This window comes from Xiphophorus maculatus, chromosome 3, assembly GCF_002775205.1.
Source record: "Xiphophorus maculatus strain JP 163 A chromosome 3, X_maculatus-5.0-male, whole genome shotgun sequence".
Classification (NCBI taxonomy): Eukaryota; Metazoa; Chordata; class Actinopteri; order Cyprinodontiformes; family Poeciliidae; genus Xiphophorus; species Xiphophorus maculatus.
Genome location: NC_036445.1, coordinates 16,882,500 through 16,902,308, shown reverse-complemented (window position 1 = coordinate 16,902,308; position 19,809 = coordinate 16,882,500). Strand labels below are relative to the sequence as shown.

The window sequence follows — 19,809 nt, the reverse complement described above, 5'->3', positions numbered from 1 at the left end:
ATAAACACAATATTCATGCATAATATTCACAATGACATCTCTTTCACACAGTCACTTTCACTCTTCACAGAAAAGCTTGGAGAAAAGATTGAGCTCAGTTGCTACTAGATTATACTTCTCTAGTTTGTCTGGCAGGTATAATGATTCCAGTAACTTAACAGGTTTAAAAAAATCTCTATAAAGCTTTTAAACATACAGAAAATGTGCAAGATATATATATAAAAAATGCTATTTTTGGCTAAAGCTGCAGTAAATTTGGTATAAAATACATTAATATTTGAACCTAATAATATAAATAAGATTTCTAAAAGACTATTTTTAAAAAACACAAACTAACAAGTCATTGTCACATACACATGACTTTGTTTTTGTGCGACGCTACAGTAGGGTCAGATCCAGGTACTGGTGGCCCCCGGGCTTTGTGATGAGAGGAAGGGACATAAGAGGAGTTTCTCCTCCGCCGGTCTGACCCATGAGACTGCTGTTCAGCAGAGAAACAGACTCCACAGGACCCTGGAAGGAGGGCAGAAGGGGGAGAAAATGGGACACAGAAAGACAAAAAAGAGTTAGAGAAAAAAAAAAGTTAACAAAAGTACAAAAAGAAGCCCTTCCACCAGAGCCAGATGTAACCCGCCACCTCTTCAACTGCCTGAAGGCCACATCTGTCGTGGGACCCGTCCATTAGCCTAGAGCGCTACGACACCGTCAACTGACTGTTCATTAAACCCTCGGCGTTGATATGCAGGTCAAACTTTAAAGTGCAGGAGATTAGACTTATGTCAGTTTATACTGACTGAAATCAAAGCCAGTCCAAGTCATAAGCAAACTAAGCGGCTGTTTAAGGCAGCTTAGGTTTGTTACAAAGATGTGAGAACTTCAGATCTGTGGCTCCGTTTGTCATTACTCTGAAATGTATTTCCTGAATATCACACTTAAATAACAAAAATTAGTGCATTTAAATCTTCATGACGGTCATAGTTGGACAAAAATAAAATAATTTCCCTATTTTAATAATTCCTGAAAGTGAATCTAAATAAGCGGTTTTCCTTGGCTGTGTTTAAACATGACCATTTAAAATCAGAGTTTGTACTGAATTGAATTCAGACTCAATGAGTAAGTTAGAAAAATAAACTTTGTGTCCACAACATATACACTGCCATTTGTTTATTAAGTAGCTTGAAGTTGCTTTTGTGAGAGTTCAGCCAAATATATTTGGTGATGTAACATTGATATAATTGTTTGGCTGAACCATAAAACGCAGGCGTAAAACACAGAAAAACAAGAGTAGATCCAGCTTTATGCCAAAATGGCGACCAGAATGCTGTGGCCCATCTTTATTGCAATACATGCAAATAAAATGCAGATTATGTCTGTTCAAAGGGTTTTAGGCCAAAGCTGTGTCGCTGTGTGGAGGAATGAGGCTCCATTTTACACGGTAATCTGGGACGGACACATGATCAGTATCAACAGATAAAATATTCTGATAGAATATCCAATATGTACAATATTAACTGAACTCTGATCCAGAACTACATAGCATTCTGGGAGATGTAGGCAGAGAAAAGGATTCGGCAGCTCAAGCTCTCACAGCCAGCTAAACCAGACTGGTGGCATCAACCAACTGACACTTTGGTTACCTAGCAACAGCTTGTTGAGTAACTTCTGGTTTCCTAGCAACAGCTTGTTGAGTAACTTGTGCAGCAGCAGTTTGCCTCATAACTATGTAAAAATCATAAACATCATGAAGTGGAAAACTGTGGATAAAACAGGAAATGTCACGGCAGGATTTCGGATATTTAAAAATAAATACTGATGTTGAGGTTTGTTTTAAAGTGCACTTCAAGTACACTGTGTTTCATGAAGGTTATTACTCTTAACATATATTGTTTTTTTTGGTCTCCAATAATAAAATTAACATATTTTGTGGGATGTAATAAATAATTACTAAAGTTCTTCTGCGCATGCCACTTACAGGAAGACGCGCATCATTTCTATGGGCCAATTCTCCAGTGTTAAATACCCTAACAGCCCCCTCGATCTTGGGCTGACTCTTCTTATAATGTAAAAAAGCTCAGATTCCTCCAACAAGCCCTCCTGGAGCTCCGACGTGAGTCATTTCTGCATGAAAATGCGCCATCATTATGCTAATAGCTCAGCGCGCTATTATTTCCCACTGAGAGGTCAGATTTTTGTTCTAAGGCTTCCAATGTGTTTCTAATTAGACTGTAGGTGTGAATCACAGCTGAGCTGCTAAAAGCTCCTGACTCAACCATTCACTCAGTGCTGATTCACAACACCCAACACACAGCATATTGGTTGAGAAATATTTGTTTGAATTCCTCTGTGTGAAATTGTAGCAGATTTAAAATGAGATGAGATAATAACAAGCTTTTCTCCAGACAAATACACTTCATCCGTCGACGGCTTTGGTTTTGTTGCATAAGGCTTCATGTTCCAGGGTTGAGAGGGGGGTGTAAGTGAACAGTCAGTTCTCTCGTTTTACTATCCCTGCACTGAGTAAAAAACATTCAGTGGGAGAGCAACACACCACTCAATATTAAACAAAGAGGAAAAATTAAAACGATCCGAAAAGGTGAAATAGAATCCAAGAAATCTCCTTTAATCCTCCAGCGTTGTCATATTGAGCCCAGAAACCCTTAGTGAAAAGTCAAGCCATCTCTAAAAGCTGAGTCTAAAGTAATTCCCCCTAACTAAGCCCTCAGCCAATCCTTACCTGCCACCTGCCTCAGACATCTTAAATACACACCCATTCTTTGGGCTGCGTAAGCAACGTCCTAGCCGGGTCGTGAGCGTGCACGGCCCCATGAGCGTGGATGAGAGCATCCTCTGGAGCATACTGCGTCGTGATGAAAGGAGGGGTATAACATAGACACATTTAGCCATTAAACTCAACAAGGGTCTAAAATTAAGCAGGAAAAATGTTTGGTTTTAAATCAGGGATGCAAACAGTGATACTAAGTCAAACTGATAAACCTGCTACAAAAAGTTAAAACATTTATTAACTCATAAGTATATTGTGAAATCTTTGTCTGTTTCTTTCCATATGAAAGTGATACGTTTTATCCCCCAATCATTTTTATTCCCTTTCTTACGATTAAGAGTTAAAAAATGGGGCTAAAAATTGGACGTAACTCGCTGTCCAGCCAATTTTGATGAACTTTGCGCCATCGTTTTCAGATGCACAGCGACTTAAGCATCAGAAAAAACTCTCTACTTCTTCTTCTTTATTATAATGGCTGTTGGGAAACAACTAAAGGAAACATTACTGGCTGATCTGTATGCCAATCAAGTGACGGGATGGATGATATTCTGATTTTTTTTTTAATGTCATGCAGTTTACCCACTCTACCTTTGCAGCACCCCTGCTCTAAATGACAAAATAATTTTTCTTATATCTTTTCCCCAAGTTTCTTGACTCCGCTCCTGATTTAAACAACAACTTGAGTCACTCCAGTTCAAGTCAAAGCAAGCAGCAGTGCATGTGTGACAGAGCAGGGAGAGGAGACAGGATAAACTAGTTTGATAGCCTCTAGGCAACCGCACTGGATGCCTAACAGTCCACACCCATAATACCAGAAGATTTGAATAAAACACTTGCTGCTTACAGAGAGGTGTGTGAACACTGAAGGTAGAGATTATATATACATCTACAGTATAAATATATATATATATATTTATATAAATATAAAGAGATATACATATATATATATAAATGTGCAATGTGAATGCAGAGAGCTGGTTCTTACCTGATATCCCTGCACAGCGTTGATGAGCTCTTTAACGCCGCTGCCATTGTAGGGCAGGCCAGGCATCCGCACCAACCCTCCGGGGGAAGACATGGAGGAATGGGCCGGGAAGAAACCCAGAGTTGTAGGCGAGCCAGGAGGACTGGGAAAATAAAAAAGTGAAATTAATCTTATTTCACGTCGAGCTTCCAAATGAAAAAGAAAAAAAAAAAAACTGGCTTATTCTCAGAAACTAAAACACACACTAACTAAGCAGCGGGAAGAAAAGCATAAAACTGGGAGGGACTCTGGGTGTTGTCTTTAAGTGCCTTCATAATGACCGTCCAGGCAGAAACAGAGGTCACTTCATGTTTACCAAGCTCTGTGATAACACGGTCTGCAGTTATTAACCACCCTTGTCCCAGTCTTTCTCCTTGACAAGAAACATTTCAACCCCAGACTAAACGTTCACATTTCTCTGCAATTAACATATTTTATTTCTGGATACTAGAGCAGATCTAACAACGTGAGCGCCGCCCCAGTCTAAAGTCTCTAATACGTGATCGCTCTGCATTTAGCTTCATCTGTCCTCCAAATTAACTGTGACCAGGTGATGTGCAGTGATAGTTTATCCCATACAATCATGTGGAAAAAATAGATGCTTTTCCAACATGTCTGCATTTAATAACAATGCTAACAATAGTGAAAGGCTTAAGTAATACAAACCCATAAAAACTGAAAAAGATACATTTTCAGTCAAATTTTCATGAAATTATTAAAGGACCACTTATATCTCTTTCTGGGATATACATATTCATTGCAATTTTTGAAAAAATAATTAGATTTTAGTCTGGTCAGTTCTGCTGCTGGCAGCTCACTTGGATTTAAAATGAGTTGTTGGGGTATAAACTCAACAATTATACCCCAACAAGAAAATAATGCGCAATTATACCACACATCTTTGAAAAGCAGAAGTCGGGCCTCTTGTATAATCAACTAGGATGCAGTTGATTTACTCTAGACAGTAAATCAACAACAAAACACTCCAGCAGCCATTGTACAGCGCACAAAGCGGTAAAACCAGTTGACCAAACGTCCTGGAGCTCCTCTTCGGTTATTAGGTGATGGGCGGAGCTCCACGGGGGTTACTAGGTAACGGCGTAGTTGCTGTGAAATGTGACTTATCAATTGGGAGGTTTTTGAAATGGTTCTTTTTCCAGACACCAAAAAACATTAACTTACTGCCCAAGAACAGCTCGATGTTTTTTTTAAGTTCTTGGGCTGTTTTTAAAAGCAGTTGAGACAAATGGGAGTAGAAAAATGTGCAAAATAAAATGTTTCTTTAACACTCAGCATACTGATGCAGAAATGCCCCATATGAACCTCAGATATGTAGCTTTCTGCACTCCTGACTACTGAAGTAAGAGTGAACATCATGAGTAAAAGCAAGATCCTACATGAACCCCAAACAGGCAATCAAAAACAGACTGAACAAGTTTAACTTTCCTTAGAGATGTGAAAAAACGAAACCATTGCTCTCTAAGAACAACATGAGGGTCAGAATGAAGTTTGAGAATCTTGAAAAAGACAAAAATGTCTGGACCAGTGTTCACTAGAGAGATAAATAACATAAAAATGTTTTGGTACCACACAGAGTGAAGCAAACTTTCCTCAAAGTCTGCTGGATAGGGACAAGAAGAACTTTTGCCTCAGGCAGAAAACACATTTTTGTTGATATTTTTTGTTAATGAGTAAATTAAGGTTTAATTTTTAAATCACTTTTTCAAGAGATAAATAAAAAAAGATTCACATCAATATGTGAATATTTTCTTAAATAACTAAATATTTAATGGGGCGCCCTATTTATTTCATAAAGCTTTAAATTTGACAGCATTTTCAGTTCAGTTTCACTTTAGTTTGGTAAATTATCAACATCACACACAGATAAGAAAACACCTTCAGAAGCCCATAATTTACCAAAAAAAAGGAATAGGCTGAAGCCAAGGTTTATGTTTGCCTAAAATGTTCATGAACTCAGCAGCAGCTTACAGTGTCAAAAAAATATCTTCTATTCATATACATACACACATTTTGAAGGAATATGGCTGAAAATTATGACCACAAACAATTGTTTCCAAGATTTAACAATGTTTTTGTTTATTTTTAACCTCTAATTGTTTAGTTGTTTTTTTTTTTTTACCTGGGGTAGTAAGCACTGTAGTTCATGTACAGTTGAGCAGATGCGGGGTAGTAAGGATGTCCGGGGTGCAGGGGGCGAGGTGCCAGCAACATCTGCCCCATAGGAGGGTAAAGGGCAGCAGCGGCTGCAGCTGCAGCTGCAGCAGCGTCCGTGGGGAGGATTTGTTGAACTGGAGTGAAAGAGTACGATGGAGGAGATAAACCTAAAATAATGGAGGAACAAGGACAGAAACAGAAATATAAAATCCGTCAAACCTGGAGGAAAGGGGAGTCGTGGTGGTGAAGTGAGGTAATTGTTTGATGTTGAGAGAGGAGCTCATGCAACAACCACTGATGTCTTTATTGTGCATGTGATGCATGCATTTTTCTGTGTAATGTAAAAGATTTAAAGAAATCACAGTTTAAACCTTCAAAAAATCTTTTTAATTAGATTATGATTGATCTGATTGATTAGAAATCAGAAGTTTTTGCTCTTTTCCTAATTCCTCATAGACCAATTTACATGAGAACGACACTGAACAATCCCAGCAGCAAGAAGCTATTTAAATTAATAAGTCTTAAAAAGCTATTTTAGATTTACATATCCCAATATTTTAGAGTAAAATAAAGAGGTTAAATTGCTTCAGTAATTTATTTTTAAAAGTAAAACTCTTTTATGACATATTGCTTCCACGATTGGTGTGTTTCAACTGTATGTTTGAGTAAATTAGTAATATTATGCTTTGCAACAAAAATCCAACAAAGTAAGAATATTGCAAGAGACTAATGAAAATACTCCGTTTGCATAAAACACCGACTCAATGCAGCGTGGTGTAGAGAAAATCAGCCTCTGCTGCTGCTGTGGGGTTTAGGTCAGGCCAGTTTGTTGGTCAGTCCAGCACAGAGATCACTGGTCATTAAACCTGATCTGTCCTCCTGCTACATGGATTTTCTACCTCTCCACTCCGCTTTCAGACTGTGAACTCTATTTTTATATAAAATCTCATGTATCTCAAAAGATGATAATGGACCCCTGTGCAACAGTTCTTCTTCTCTTTAACCCAGGTGAGACATGTTTATAGTTGTCAGGGACAGTTGTATGTCCTGTCCTGGGTTCGTAGTGTGGGAAACGACTCTGGTGCAGTCCATGTCTTGTAAATCTCGCCCAGAATTTTGAGTGGGCTTTGCTTTATAAACCTCAAAAAGCTATAGTTAGCCCCGTTTCTTATGGGACCTTAATCTACCAGACTTTTTTCTTCCACTTAACTTTCCATTTATATGCTTTTTTCCCCCCATCGCTCTGTCAACAGCCAGCTTACTTAGAAATGATATTTTGTGGCTTATCCTCCATGTGGAAATATGATTACTTTGGCCTTATATATTTTTATGTAATATTAATTTCTGAAAAAAAAGTATTATCGCTAGCTAAAAACAACAATAATCAAAATGAACATAAGAAATATTTTGAATATATCACTCTGTGTAATGTATGTAATCTAATTACAGTAAGTATTTTCTTATTTATAGAAATTATCTACAAAAAATTCATCTCAAAATAAGCTGAACTCATTCCAACTAAAGCATGTAATATTGCTTCTACTGACATAATCATTTGCACCATAAATCAGAAATTCATCAGCCATCAAACCAGTTTTAATTGTGAACAGACACTGAGACCAAAGCACATCTACGCAGCAGCTCTGCCCACCCCTCACACAGATCCTGATTGGACAAGCACAGGAGGCGCACACACCTAACGTATGCTTGTCTGTTGAGGCTAAATCCCAGGACCACCACTACCGATCTGACGGGATCAGAAAACTGTAAGCCGCGTTGCCGCATTCTGAGCTTGTTGAGGAACTGCTTTGCTTACACTTTTCGGAGCCTTTCAGATCTTTGTGAATCAGTTCAGCAGTGGTAAAGTAAAGGAATCAGAAACGAGTAACAAACATGCCGATGGAAAATTACACTACAGTATCCAATCAGAGTGAAAAGTGAAGGAATGTATTAAAAACAGTATCATCATTACATGCAAATGGGTGTAGTGATCATACTAAATTAAAACAAGAAGACTCAGTCTCACGTTGATACACGCACACACACACACACACACACACACACACACACACTCAGAGTATGAATCCTTCCCACATCCTCCCACAGATCTAGATTGGAGGAAAAACCAGCAACTCTGCCACCCCGGCAGGAGCTCACCTACCCTGCAGACCCGAAGCACCCCCAGCTCCCAGCAGCACTTACGTCTGGACTTACATGGCGGCGGGCTGAGCCCTGTCCCACTCCTGCTCCGGGTGTGTGCGTGTGTGTGCGTGTGTGAGAGCGAGCCTCCCATCAGCACCAAGCCCATCTCGTCAGTGCTGCAGGGAAACACTTCCACGTAGCGGCTGTTCGCGCCGCGCTGGCTGGACATCACGTGTTTGTGGAGCCGCTGCGAGGCCTGCAGTGCCCGCTCTGCTGAGGTCATCTGGATGAAGCAGTCGCCCGACGGACGGCCCTGCAAACACAACGGAGAGAGGAAATGTGTCACATCAAAGAGACATTTGATACTTCATTGGTTAGTCCCAGCAGAGGCACAGAATTGATCCGATAACAACAGCACTTGGTCTTCCACTTCACTTTTCTGTCTGCACTGTTGATCGCTCACTCACCTCGGCATGCCAGAAAATTGAAACTGAAAGTGATTTTCCAAATAATTTGGCTAATAATTATTTGCCCACTGGAAGCCACTCAGAGTGACTTTAAAATTCATTCCCAGCTAGGCTGTTGTATCAAAGTATCAAAGATACAGAGCAGCAGTAACATACATGTCCCAGATGTAGCTGAACACTGTGAATTACACACTCTAGATCAGTGTTTCCCAACCCTGGTCCTCAAGGCACACTGCCCTGCATGTTTTAGGTATTTCCTTGCTTCAGTCCAGCTGATTTCAATTGGTGACTGAATAACAGGCGTGTGTTGAACTGCAATCAGTTGAATCAGGCACATTGAAGAAGGGAAACCTCTAAAACATGTAGGACAATGTGCCTTGAGGACCAGGGCTGGGAAACACTGCTCTAGATCACACCACACATGCACTATTCAGTACAGTGGCACACAAACTTCAGATTCACTGAATGATCCACAAAATCCTGTTAATTTACTTACATTTACACCCACTTAAAAAAAGCCCTTTTTAATTCATTTCATTTTAATCTTTATGGGTTCGAGCCTGTAGAGGCACAGAAGATTCTGAAACATAAGTTACAATTTCATAAGCTTTATATTAATCAACTCATTGGACTGGATCAGACAGGATCCAGAAAACCCAGTACTGTTAATAATAGTTTTGCTGCGTTCTACAAAAATTCAGTAAAGTAAAATCTCAGTGTAGTCTTAAAACTGAACGGCCGAGAAATGTACATCTCTTACCTAGAGATGAAAACAAACATAAAAAAGACAAATAATTTCTAAAACTGGGAACACTACTTACACTAAAGTTAAAGTTAAGGGTAGTGTGGCTAATCTGAGATGTTGTAGCAGATTAAATTTATGTTCCAGACTACAAACATGATCTACAGCAGCAAGAACCAACAGTGTTGAGGGGATTATTTTTGCAAAAACAGAGTATTTTCACATCACCTGCAGCCTCAGGCAATCAGACAACGCCTCAAAAATGATGATGAATGATCTAAGTGGGCATGGCTTTTGAATGAAAGCATAAATCTGAACTTAAAAGAACCCATCAGTTTTTATGAAGCTCATATTTTCAAGACATATTTATTAAATTAATGTGAAACTTCACATTCATCTTCAAGTTCTTCACTTTTTTAAAACTCAACTACATTTTGATGGTAGGTGAATGAAACGATGGAGAAAAACAACTGTTCAGTCAGAAAAATGTCTGATCTAGTGGAATGGAAAATATGGACTATTTGGATATTTTAAGAGAAGCTTTGAAACTTTGTGTCCAAGTTGACTCCATGGATTTCCACAGCAGTCATACCAGCTTGAAATTTAACATATTTTTGTTTATTAGTACAGATTAGTACAGGCTGAACACGAGGGGATCACATTAATGCAAAACTTCATCTTAGACAATGGTTATCACATTTTATTTACCTTCATTGCTACCAATCATTTCTTAAAATTGATGCTCTAAAATGCAAAATGAAGCATTAAATTGGCCTTTGAGAGATACAAGAGAAGTTTGCTGGGAAGAACATTTGCATGTCCCAATAAGGATGGTTTGCACTTTTGAAACACCTTGCAGTTCAAATTTGTTATTGTGTTTTATATGAATCTTTTAATACTACATATTCTACTTATTTGATTATTATTTGGAGAGACAAGCACTTTTGAGAGACAGAAACAAACCGTCCTCTCAAAGAAACAGTGACGCAGTGATAAAGTTTATGTTGAATGTATGATTTTGGAAATTTGTGCAAGAAAATATGTGAGCGCAGGGTGTGTCAAGATGGTTGCTGCATGTACCTGCTGGTTGAGCACCATGTGCACACCATGTTGTCTGACATCTTGTGTAAACTCGCCCAGGAAGGAGAGGATATCCTCAATGCTCGCCGTGTACGGTAGTCCCCTCAGCCTGAGGCAGTCCCTCACACCGCCAGGAGGAGGCAGGAGAGAAACCGCGGGCAGCACTGACACCAGGGGGGCTGGGGCAACAGGGATCAGCGGGGCGGAGGAGTACCGGTTCAACACCTGAAATGCACACAAGGTTTGACATGAGATTCTCAACTTGAAGTACTCATTCTGGATTAGGATTTCCTTGTTTGCCTGAGATGCTTTTTAGATAAAACAGTCAAATGATAACTCAGATCTGCTGTTATTAGTTTAAACCCAACAATGAAACACCTACATGGCAGAACTAAGGAGGCAAAGAAAGCCGAGGCAATGCTGTGTTTAAATATGTCGCGTTGTCAAACAGGAGCTGGCCTGCAGCCAACAGGACACCAGCATGTTTGCATTTCTGGAGAAGACAGATAAAGGCCCCACAGGCTCGTATACAAGAGGAAAGGCCTCTGCATAGATATATAGTTATGGGCAGTAGGTGCACCAGTCATGAGAGATAGGAAATTGAACATTAGAACCTCAATAGACAGAGTGAGGGAGTGCAGGATGCAGAAAAGGAAGAAGTTTGTTTGCAAACACACAGGTAGGATGCAGGTGTAAGGCTTTGTAAAAACTACACCCTTACATTGCTACAATACCTGATAGCCACAAGCATAAACACAATTTAAAACTGAAAAAACCCCAAAAGGTAAGAAACAAAAGAACAAATAATAAATCTTCAATGGTTTTCTACTCATTATTATCCTAGCCTCTTCCTGATCATCCAATTAGTAGCTTTAATGCCGAAGTATATAACTTTTAGAAAAAATATATTTCTATATATTTGTTGAAACTGTCACTATGTCATGGCATTATGTTTTGAGACAGATAATCTGTGAAAAAATGAGCTCCTCTGACTTTCCCCAGTAGGGTCTTAGTGTTGCCAATCACCGCTCCATGTGGCGCTGCTCATCCCCACTTCTGTAGCTCTAAGCTACACTGTAGCTAGCATATCCTGTTATGAATGCTCACTCTAGCTAGCATGGCCACTGATGACAGTTTTCCTGTAACGGTAAGCCATTTCTTCGCCACCATTACATTTAATTTCCCTGCTGGGATGAATAAAGTACTTCTATTCTATTCTATTCTATTCTATTCATTGAGCAGCAAGTACATGAGGTTGATTGGCAGCGCTAAGACACTCCTCTTGACTGATTGGTTTTGGTGAGGTACATTTCCTAACACAGCAGTAGCAGCTCAGGGAGGAGATCAATCTTTTCATAGATTATCAGTCTCATAACCTGGTGACAGTTTTAACAAATATGCAAAAATAATAACTTTTATAAAAGTTACATTCTGCACCTTTAACAATACATTAGACGATACAAGTCTAATATGCATGATACACCTTATTTTTCCTTTATTTTCCTCAAACCTTCCACTGACACCACGAGGCAACCAGACCTGCCACTCTGTTTAAACTGCTAGGAGAATCAAAACCACGTCACACCCTGACATACCTGCTGCACCTCCGCTGCCGTGCTTTTGAACAGCTCAATGTATCTCTTCCCCAGGAGCTCCTTGTGTTTCCTCAGAGCGCACTGAGCGTGCTCCTCGCAGGCAAATAACACAAAAGCGTCTCCCGTCGGTCGTCCGTCCGGGTAGCGGACGAAGAGGATGCCGTCCTTCCCTCCGCTGATGGGACACGTCTCTTTAGAGCCGTCCTCTGGTGAGAAAAATCTGAGAACGTCGTCGTGCGTGGCGTTGAAGGGGAGTCCTCGCATCCTCACTATGATCTGGTCCTCACGGGACAGGAACATTGCCACCTCGTTTGAGGTACCTGATGGGACACAAGAAGATTTAGCCAAACTCACAACACATTATGTTCGCCTTTATGGACTGCAGTGTGAATATTTCCTAAAGGTTTCATAGCTTATATTAATCAGTGGCTGGACAGGAAAACGTGCTGAGAGAAAAAGCGAAAGAAAAGAAGCACGGAAATAGCACGAGGTCGGGAATTAAAATGGGTTTTTGTGGAAGTCACACCACGAGCATGTCAAACTTGACTTTATTGTCTTAATCATTCAAAATTTCTCCTAGCATGTTATTGTGAGGTTCATTCTGCAGCTCTTGTAAAAGATGTTATTAACATTAATGACCAAATGCCACAGTTGAGTCATAGCTGACAATTCAATCTGCAAATTATAAATTTTCTCTAAAATAATTGGAACAAAACACACATTATGGAAATGTTAATTAGTGGGCTACAGTTTACCAAAGTGCATGACATTTTAAAATGTGGGCATAATTTCACCTTTATGTTTTTCAAAAATTTGAGTTATGACAACTATTACATTCAGGAATCTGCAGGAGCAGCAGGACCACCAAATGTCCTCAGGACTTCAACTAAACCAGCCTTTTATTACAACGTGAACAGAAAAATGCAGGAATGCACTTTCCTATTTAAATATAGCAAACAAATGGTGCATTTTTTCCACTAATATTCTTTCCCCTTTGGAGAGATGCATCCAGAAAGTTTTCAAAATGGTGGTTGCATGGGAACCAAAAACTAAAACAAAAATGAATAAGATTGATTGTGTTGCTGTCACAATTAAAGTTTATTTTATTGCTGTAATGATTAAAGAAGCAGACAGATATTCCAAAATGGCGCCCAACAAAACACAAAAAAACAAAGGTGAAATTATTACTTAAAAAAAGACCTTTTGTTAATACATGAAGCTCATTCTCATCCGTTTCATGATCTGCATGAAAAATATTATGCATGGAAAACTGTTTGGTCAGTGGAAGATACCAAATTAATCAAACTGGAAACGTGTGCATGGTGAACATATTAAATTATTCCTTAAAATATGTACTTTACTCACTAAAATGCATCTATAATCTTTTTTCTCTCAATAGATTAAATTATTTCATGTTTCTTCAGCATCAAGGGTTAAAAGTGCCACTATACTACAAAAAAATAATTTATCAAATACAAATTTATGTATGCAATAGTTTTAATTACACACTATTAAATATGTTAAATAAATAAAAGGGATGTGTCAGCATTTGAAAAAATGTGTAAATACAAAAAAAGATACCTTCCCAATAACTAAATAAATACTAAAATAATAACATATAATTTCAGCAAATAGGACATTTTTATTTTATACAATAATTTGGACATTTATTTTTATTTATCATGAAGTACTCAAACTTTTAAATTGCTATAACTACATGTATTTAAGTAATGTTTGTGTTTTCAATTATCCTGTCCATAAATATTGATTTAGGAAATTATGTATTTATTCACTTGTGGCACTTTTTGTTCTTGATGCATATAATCCTTCTGAGAAATGAGAAAATATACATGATATGAATTCATGATTCCTTCTCACCTCCTGCTATCTTCAGAAAGTCTTCTCCCGTTGCTTTGTAAACCTGTTGTTGAAAACGAACATGTTGTCTGTTTAGTGCTTCAGATGAAAGTGTAAAATCGGTGCATCATGACAGAATAAGGGCTTTTCAAGCGGTGCCTCCAGACCCGTTACCTCAATGTATCTGTTGCCCATGTGGTGCTTGTGCCTCTGCAAGGCTAAGTCTCTGTGCTCTTCACTGACAAAACGAACAAGTGCTTCTCCATTCCTCCTCCCCTGAGCGTTGAGACACAGAGCGGCCCCTCCTCTGTAAAATACAACATTGACCATACAGTGAAAGATCATCCTAAATAAAAGCTCGCATGACTGCACTCCATTTCCACTTCAACATACTTGGCAATGTTGAGGCCTTTAAAGAACCGAGCGATGTCCTGGTCAGAAGACTGCCATGGCAACCCTCTGGCTCTGATCACCGTGTTGTCGCACACTTTCTCCATCTTACTGCTGCAGACACGCAACCATACAAATACAGTCTGGTAGGAAACAGCCTGGGTTGATTTTAATGTTAGAAAGAGTATAAGCAAAAAAAAATTCACTTACCAAGTGCCACTTTCAAATCTCTCATTTACTCTCTCTGGGTTGGAAAAACTGTTACCTGGAATGAAAAAGCAAAGAATGATCAAACACAGTCAGTATAATAGTTTAAGATGGCGCAGCTTGTGCTTTTCTTGCTTTCTATTTTAAAATCACCCACTTCAGTATTTTATTTTGTTTTTTACACTTAAACATGGATTGGACATTTTGAGGATACAGACCCTCACAAAAGAGAGTTTTTCCACATTCTGTCATGTTAAAAACTTGAATTCACTTAATTGGATTTTATGAATTAGATTAACCAATTCAAATTCTTCAAATAATTAATAAATAGAGTCCTTGGTTTTGTACTTTGATGTCATGCAGCTGTTCCATGAAGGCCTCAGAGGTTTGCCAGGGCACATTAGTGAAAAAACATAATGAAGATCAGGGAACGCATAAGAAAGGTCAGGGAGACAATTTAAAGTGGATAATGTTATATAATATTATCCACAAAGCTCTGGTCAATCCATCATTACAACAAATCTGACCTTTATGAAAGAACAGCAACAGGAAAAAAGCAGTTTTTGAGAAAATATGTTGCAGTTTTGCACAAACACAGTAAACATGTAGGCAAAGGCACCCTGGTCAGATGAGACCAAAGTTTAACTTAATAGAGTACATGCAAAACATAACGTGGGGAGGAAAACCCAAAGTGAATATCATGCTGGACACGTCACATGTGACATGTGGTGGTGGCAGCATTGTGGTGTGGAAATTATTTTCTTCAGAAGCAACAGGGAATCTGGACAAAGCTGTTGGGAAGATAGATGGAGCTAAATACACAGGAAACGTGTTAGAGGCTGCAGAAGACTTCAGACTTGATAGAAGAACTACGACCTTAAACATCTACAGAATATAGTTTGCTCTATAGCTGTAGAGCAAACTATATTCATGTGTTATTCTTGTAATTCTTCTGGGTGGATTCTGAAAAAGGCATTATGTACCATGTATTGCTACGTTACAAGTATGTGCTACTTTGTGTTCGTCTATCACATAAAATCCACCAAAGTTGAAGTAACTCGATACCATAATTAGCAGCTGTCGTTCTCTTCTCCTACTACAGTAATAGCAAACCTGTCTCGTTGACAGTACAGTTTTCTTTTAGCCTCATGTGTGAGATACTCACAGTATGGCTCAGAGAGCAGAGAGAGAATAATGCTGGTCATAAGCCGGACCTGCTGCACGGCTACTTCTGCAGGCAGAACAGACAGAGGATCCTGATTGGCCGAGGGATCCCACATGGAGGACACATCGACAGGTAGGCTAAGAGCTGAAGATGATCCAGTTAAGGAAAGTGCTTATCTAGACAGACAGGTGTGTTTAATGAAAAATGGGAAGAAGCACGTCTGGATGGGTGACTTAAAACACTGACGTCAGGTTTTCTGTACCACTGGGTGTGTGAGGTTAGCCCTACTGGCTAAACACACACTCTTTCTCTTAGGGCTTAGCAAAGTGCTCCATTCTTTCCTTATTTGCATTTCAAAACTTCTTACTCTGCAGCCAACGCCCTAGCTTTAAACCTGTAAAGAGTTATTGCTGAGTGTAAGATGTTCACACCAGATTAAACCAGAATGAAGAAACCAAAAACACACTTAAAGTGCAGTGAAAATTATTTGCACCCTTACAGATTTCACCTGGAACTTTGTTATTTTCAGATCAAACAGATGTTAATATGGAAAAAGAACCTGAGGATATATGAAATGCAGTTTTCAAATGCTGAATTCCCTTAGGAAAAAAAAAACAAAAAAAACACTTGTTATTATTAACTTATGTGGAAAAATAATACCATGCAATGAAAACTGGCAATACACTTTATGTTTTTGTGAAAGAACTTTAGCCCACTTGTAGTTGCTGAAATATTTTTTAAATCACTTAAATTGGAGACGGTTTGCGCCTTTATATCCTCTTTGAGGTCAAGCCGCAGCATCTCAATCACATCAGAATGTAACTACATCACGCCAAAACGTTCATTTTGTTTTTAATTGTTTACTCCAATCTGTACTTTCTGAAACGCTGCGTTAACTTTACACAAGACTCAAACCTCCAAAAAAAAGGTTCCACTGTCGTTTCATCAGAATATTTTTTCAAATGTCTTGGGGATCTTAAGGATTATTTTTGCCAAATGTGATACAAGTCTTTGTCTTATTTATAATCAATGGTAGTTTTGGTCTTGGTTTTAGTCTCATTCTTATTGTTGAATCATTAACAACTGATCCTAATAGACGTATCCGAGGCCTGCAGTGTATCGCTTTTATTTAGATTTTTTGTGATCTCCTGGAAAACTGTAGGACTTGTGAGGCAGTTTTGTCGGCCAGTCACTTCTGGCCACCGTTCTGTGTTTTGTCCCTTTGTGGATAACGGCTCCTATTGATGTTCACTGAAGCCTTAGAGATGTTGTAACTCTCTAAGGCTGTGTCCCTCGGCCACAGTTAAAATGCTGTACGATTTTAACTGTGTTTCTCTTCCGGTTTTGACACTCTTTAGATCGGGGCCTGACGGTTAGTTTTGTGAGACCTTTTGACCCACTTTATGCCGTCAGACAGGTCATGCTTCGCTGCTTTCTTGATTCTACAACCTCAGCGGTCGTCAGGTCTGGGAGTGGCCAAGAAACGAAGAGTAAAAATGTGGTCAGACACATGTGATGTAGGATTTATAATTTATATTTTCACATAGAGTCACAGTGGTTCGGATGTTTTTTTCCTATACGAAATCCTGCTCTTGTGATCTTTGTTGTTAACATTAGTTTTTTGTTTTAAAGCTTTTAGGTGTGATATAAAATCAATCACACCAGACATTTTTATGACTCCATATTAAACAGTACCAACATGTCAACAAAGGATACACTCTGCCATGACGTGTGCATTCAAAGCCTTGAGGTCAGAGGTGGCGAAGTGGTTCTTGAACTCTTTCCGCAAGTCAAAGAAAGAGTAGAAACAGTCTGGGACCGGGATGTTCTAGTAAGAGGGGAGAACATTCAGAGAAAAAGATGTGAACAAAAAGCCCATTAGCAGCTGCTGTTTTATTACATTCATCACATTCATGTTTGCTCAAGCCAGCATGGCACACACCGCCTTCTTTGCTACTCTTTTCTGTGTAACAGTTGTGGGAGAATGCATTCAGCCTCTCTGTCTGTGCACAGGTGTAGCACGGTATGTTCAAGGGGCGTGTGTCATCGGACAGGTTCAGAGTAATTCGGCTGAGAGCAACGCTGGAGGTTCCTGCAGCAGGGAGGCGTTCAGCCCAACCCAGTTCGCTCACCTTGCTGGCGGCCTCTGGGTGAATCACTTGACGGATATGGAGCTGCCCGTCTGTACACAAACACAACGACGTGCCCGCGCCCGCACTGTTCACCTCATTTGTCAGCTGCAGATTGAACTAAAATACAAAATAGAGAAAAGAGAAAAAAAGCACAAGACGCTTACTGGAAGAAAACTTGATTATCACCAAGATTTCAGGTCACAAGACAGTTGAAGACTCAAAGGACATCATTACCATATTTAAACCGCTGTCAAGACTTGCCGCAGTGTACATGCAGTCTGCCCCGGAGGAAGACTCATCCTCCTCCTTACACTCAACCACTACATCTTCGTCTGATTTTTCCTCTGTGGAGTCTGAGAGGTCAGGCCTAATGAGGATCTCATTCACCCTGCCCAACTGGTTCAAAGACAGAAAACAAGTCAGTCCTGAAACAGTAGCTTACCCAGGAACCTATACGGTATGGAATAATAGCGCACATCCAAATGACTGTGACCTTTTATCACTTCATAACGTAGATATTATAACTCTCATGAGCAAGAGCCGGTTAGTTTGTGACATTTAGCATAATAGATGTTTAACATCCTTACATGTTACCACAAAAGTATCTCTGCTTCTTTGGATTCAAATCAAACAGATAATTAGAGAAAAGAACAAAACAGACATTTTGTTAAAGAGTCGTTCCAACTCTTAACATGGTGTAGTTTTAGTTTATAGTTTCCCTGTCCATTCTATTCACTGGATTTCCTGCTTGAACCACATCCAGAGCTAAAGAGTAAGAAGGCGTTTTTACCGTTTTGGTGTTCACATTGACCAGCTGCCAAACCAACTGGACCAGGTCCTTCTCGTCAGAACCCAGCAGCTCTCCGCTCGCTCCAGATGTGGCGGTGAAAACCACCACCAGGTAGTCTACCTGCGCCGTCATCTGAACGAACACGACCCTAAAATAAAAACCTACGGTGATACTACACTGAACCGAAGGACAGCACGGAGGGTGATATGAGGCTGGAACACGAAGGAGGAATAGAAATTACTTTTAGTGTGACACCTGAGCGCAAAGGTGAGCTTGGTAAATCCAGAAAGTTTGATCCCTCCTTGAACCTGCCGCAGTCACCATCGCGGAGTAATGGCTGAACGTTCAACGCTTTTGTAGCGATTCTTACCTGTCTGACCACGTGACTGCATACCTGGTGTCCCCGCCTACTTTCAGGTGCAGGAGAGATTAGGACGTGGCAGAGAGTGGAGGGCTGAAATTTGTTCCTGTCATTCTCTACAATATTATCCAGCCCTCGAGTTCAGCGGCCTAAAGGGAAAAATTGGCTTTTTATATAATTATAATACTAATGATAATAATAAGAAGGTAAGTAGACGTACTATTGATAACAACAGCAGCAACAGCAACAATAATTGTATTATTATTATTATTATTATTATTATTATTATTATTATTATTATTATTATTATTATTATTATTATTATTATTATTATTATTATTATTATCAGTAGCAACAGCAAAAAATCTTTGTATCACTTCTGAAAAAGAAATCACAAAAAGACAGTTGTTTCTATTTTATAATAACAATATCAGAGAATTTCAACAACGAAGCATTTACATGTAAATGTATTTTATCTGTGAAACATCCAAAGAGAAAGAAAAGGCAGAAACAGAAACGGCATAAAAGCCACAACAAATTAATATCAAAATACACTACTACGGAATAAAAAGGTCAAATTAAGAATGTCTTATGATGAGATAAACACAACTCCCCCCACCCCAAATAAAATCTCTTCTCAGTCATTTGAGATACAGTATAAAAATATTAAGTACAACTTAATTTTGCAACTACTGTTAATTATAATACTAATGATAATAATAAGAAGGAAAATATAAATTTGGAAGCAGACGTACTATTGATAGCAGCAACAGCAACAATATTTTTTTAAATTATTATTATTATTATTATTATTATTATTATTATTATTATTATTATTATTATTATTATTATTATTATTATTATTATATTAATAATAACAACAATAATTTTATCATAATA

At 38.9% G+C, this 19,809-nt stretch overlaps 1 protein-coding gene across 5 annotated transcripts; it reads right to left on the bottom strand.

The window, feature by feature from the left end:
* Positions 1–261: 261 nt before the first annotated feature.
* Positions 262–18,886, bottom strand: esrp1 (epithelial splicing regulatory protein 1). 5 transcript variants are annotated; one of them, XM_023330773.1, is made up of 17 exons: positions 18,790–18,883; positions 18,549–18,696; positions 17,993–18,154; positions 17,759–17,875; positions 17,343–17,454; positions 15,627–15,770; positions 14,465–14,519; positions 14,258–14,368; positions 14,039–14,171; positions 13,886–13,928; positions 12,008–12,327; positions 10,413–10,637; positions 8,184–8,436; positions 5,947–6,148; positions 3,768–3,909; positions 2,768–2,857; positions 262–513 (listed from the first exon to the last, which is right to left on the bottom strand). In XM_023330773.1, the coding sequence occupies exons 2-17, from the start codon at positions 18,678–18,680 to the stop codon at positions 379–381; spliced, it is 2,376 nt and encodes a 791-aa protein (XP_023186541.1). In that variant the 5' UTR covers positions 18,681–18,696; positions 18,790–18,883; the 3' UTR covers positions 262–378. The 5 variants fall into 5 exon arrangements, with proteins under 5 accessions (XP_023186541.1, XP_014328612.1, XP_023186542.1 ...); XM_014473126.2 differs by having other exon boundaries at positions 18,549–18,886; XM_023330774.1 differs by having other exon boundaries at positions 8,196–8,436; positions 18,549–18,886.
* Between the last annotated feature and the right edge of the window lie 923 nt (positions 18,887–19,809).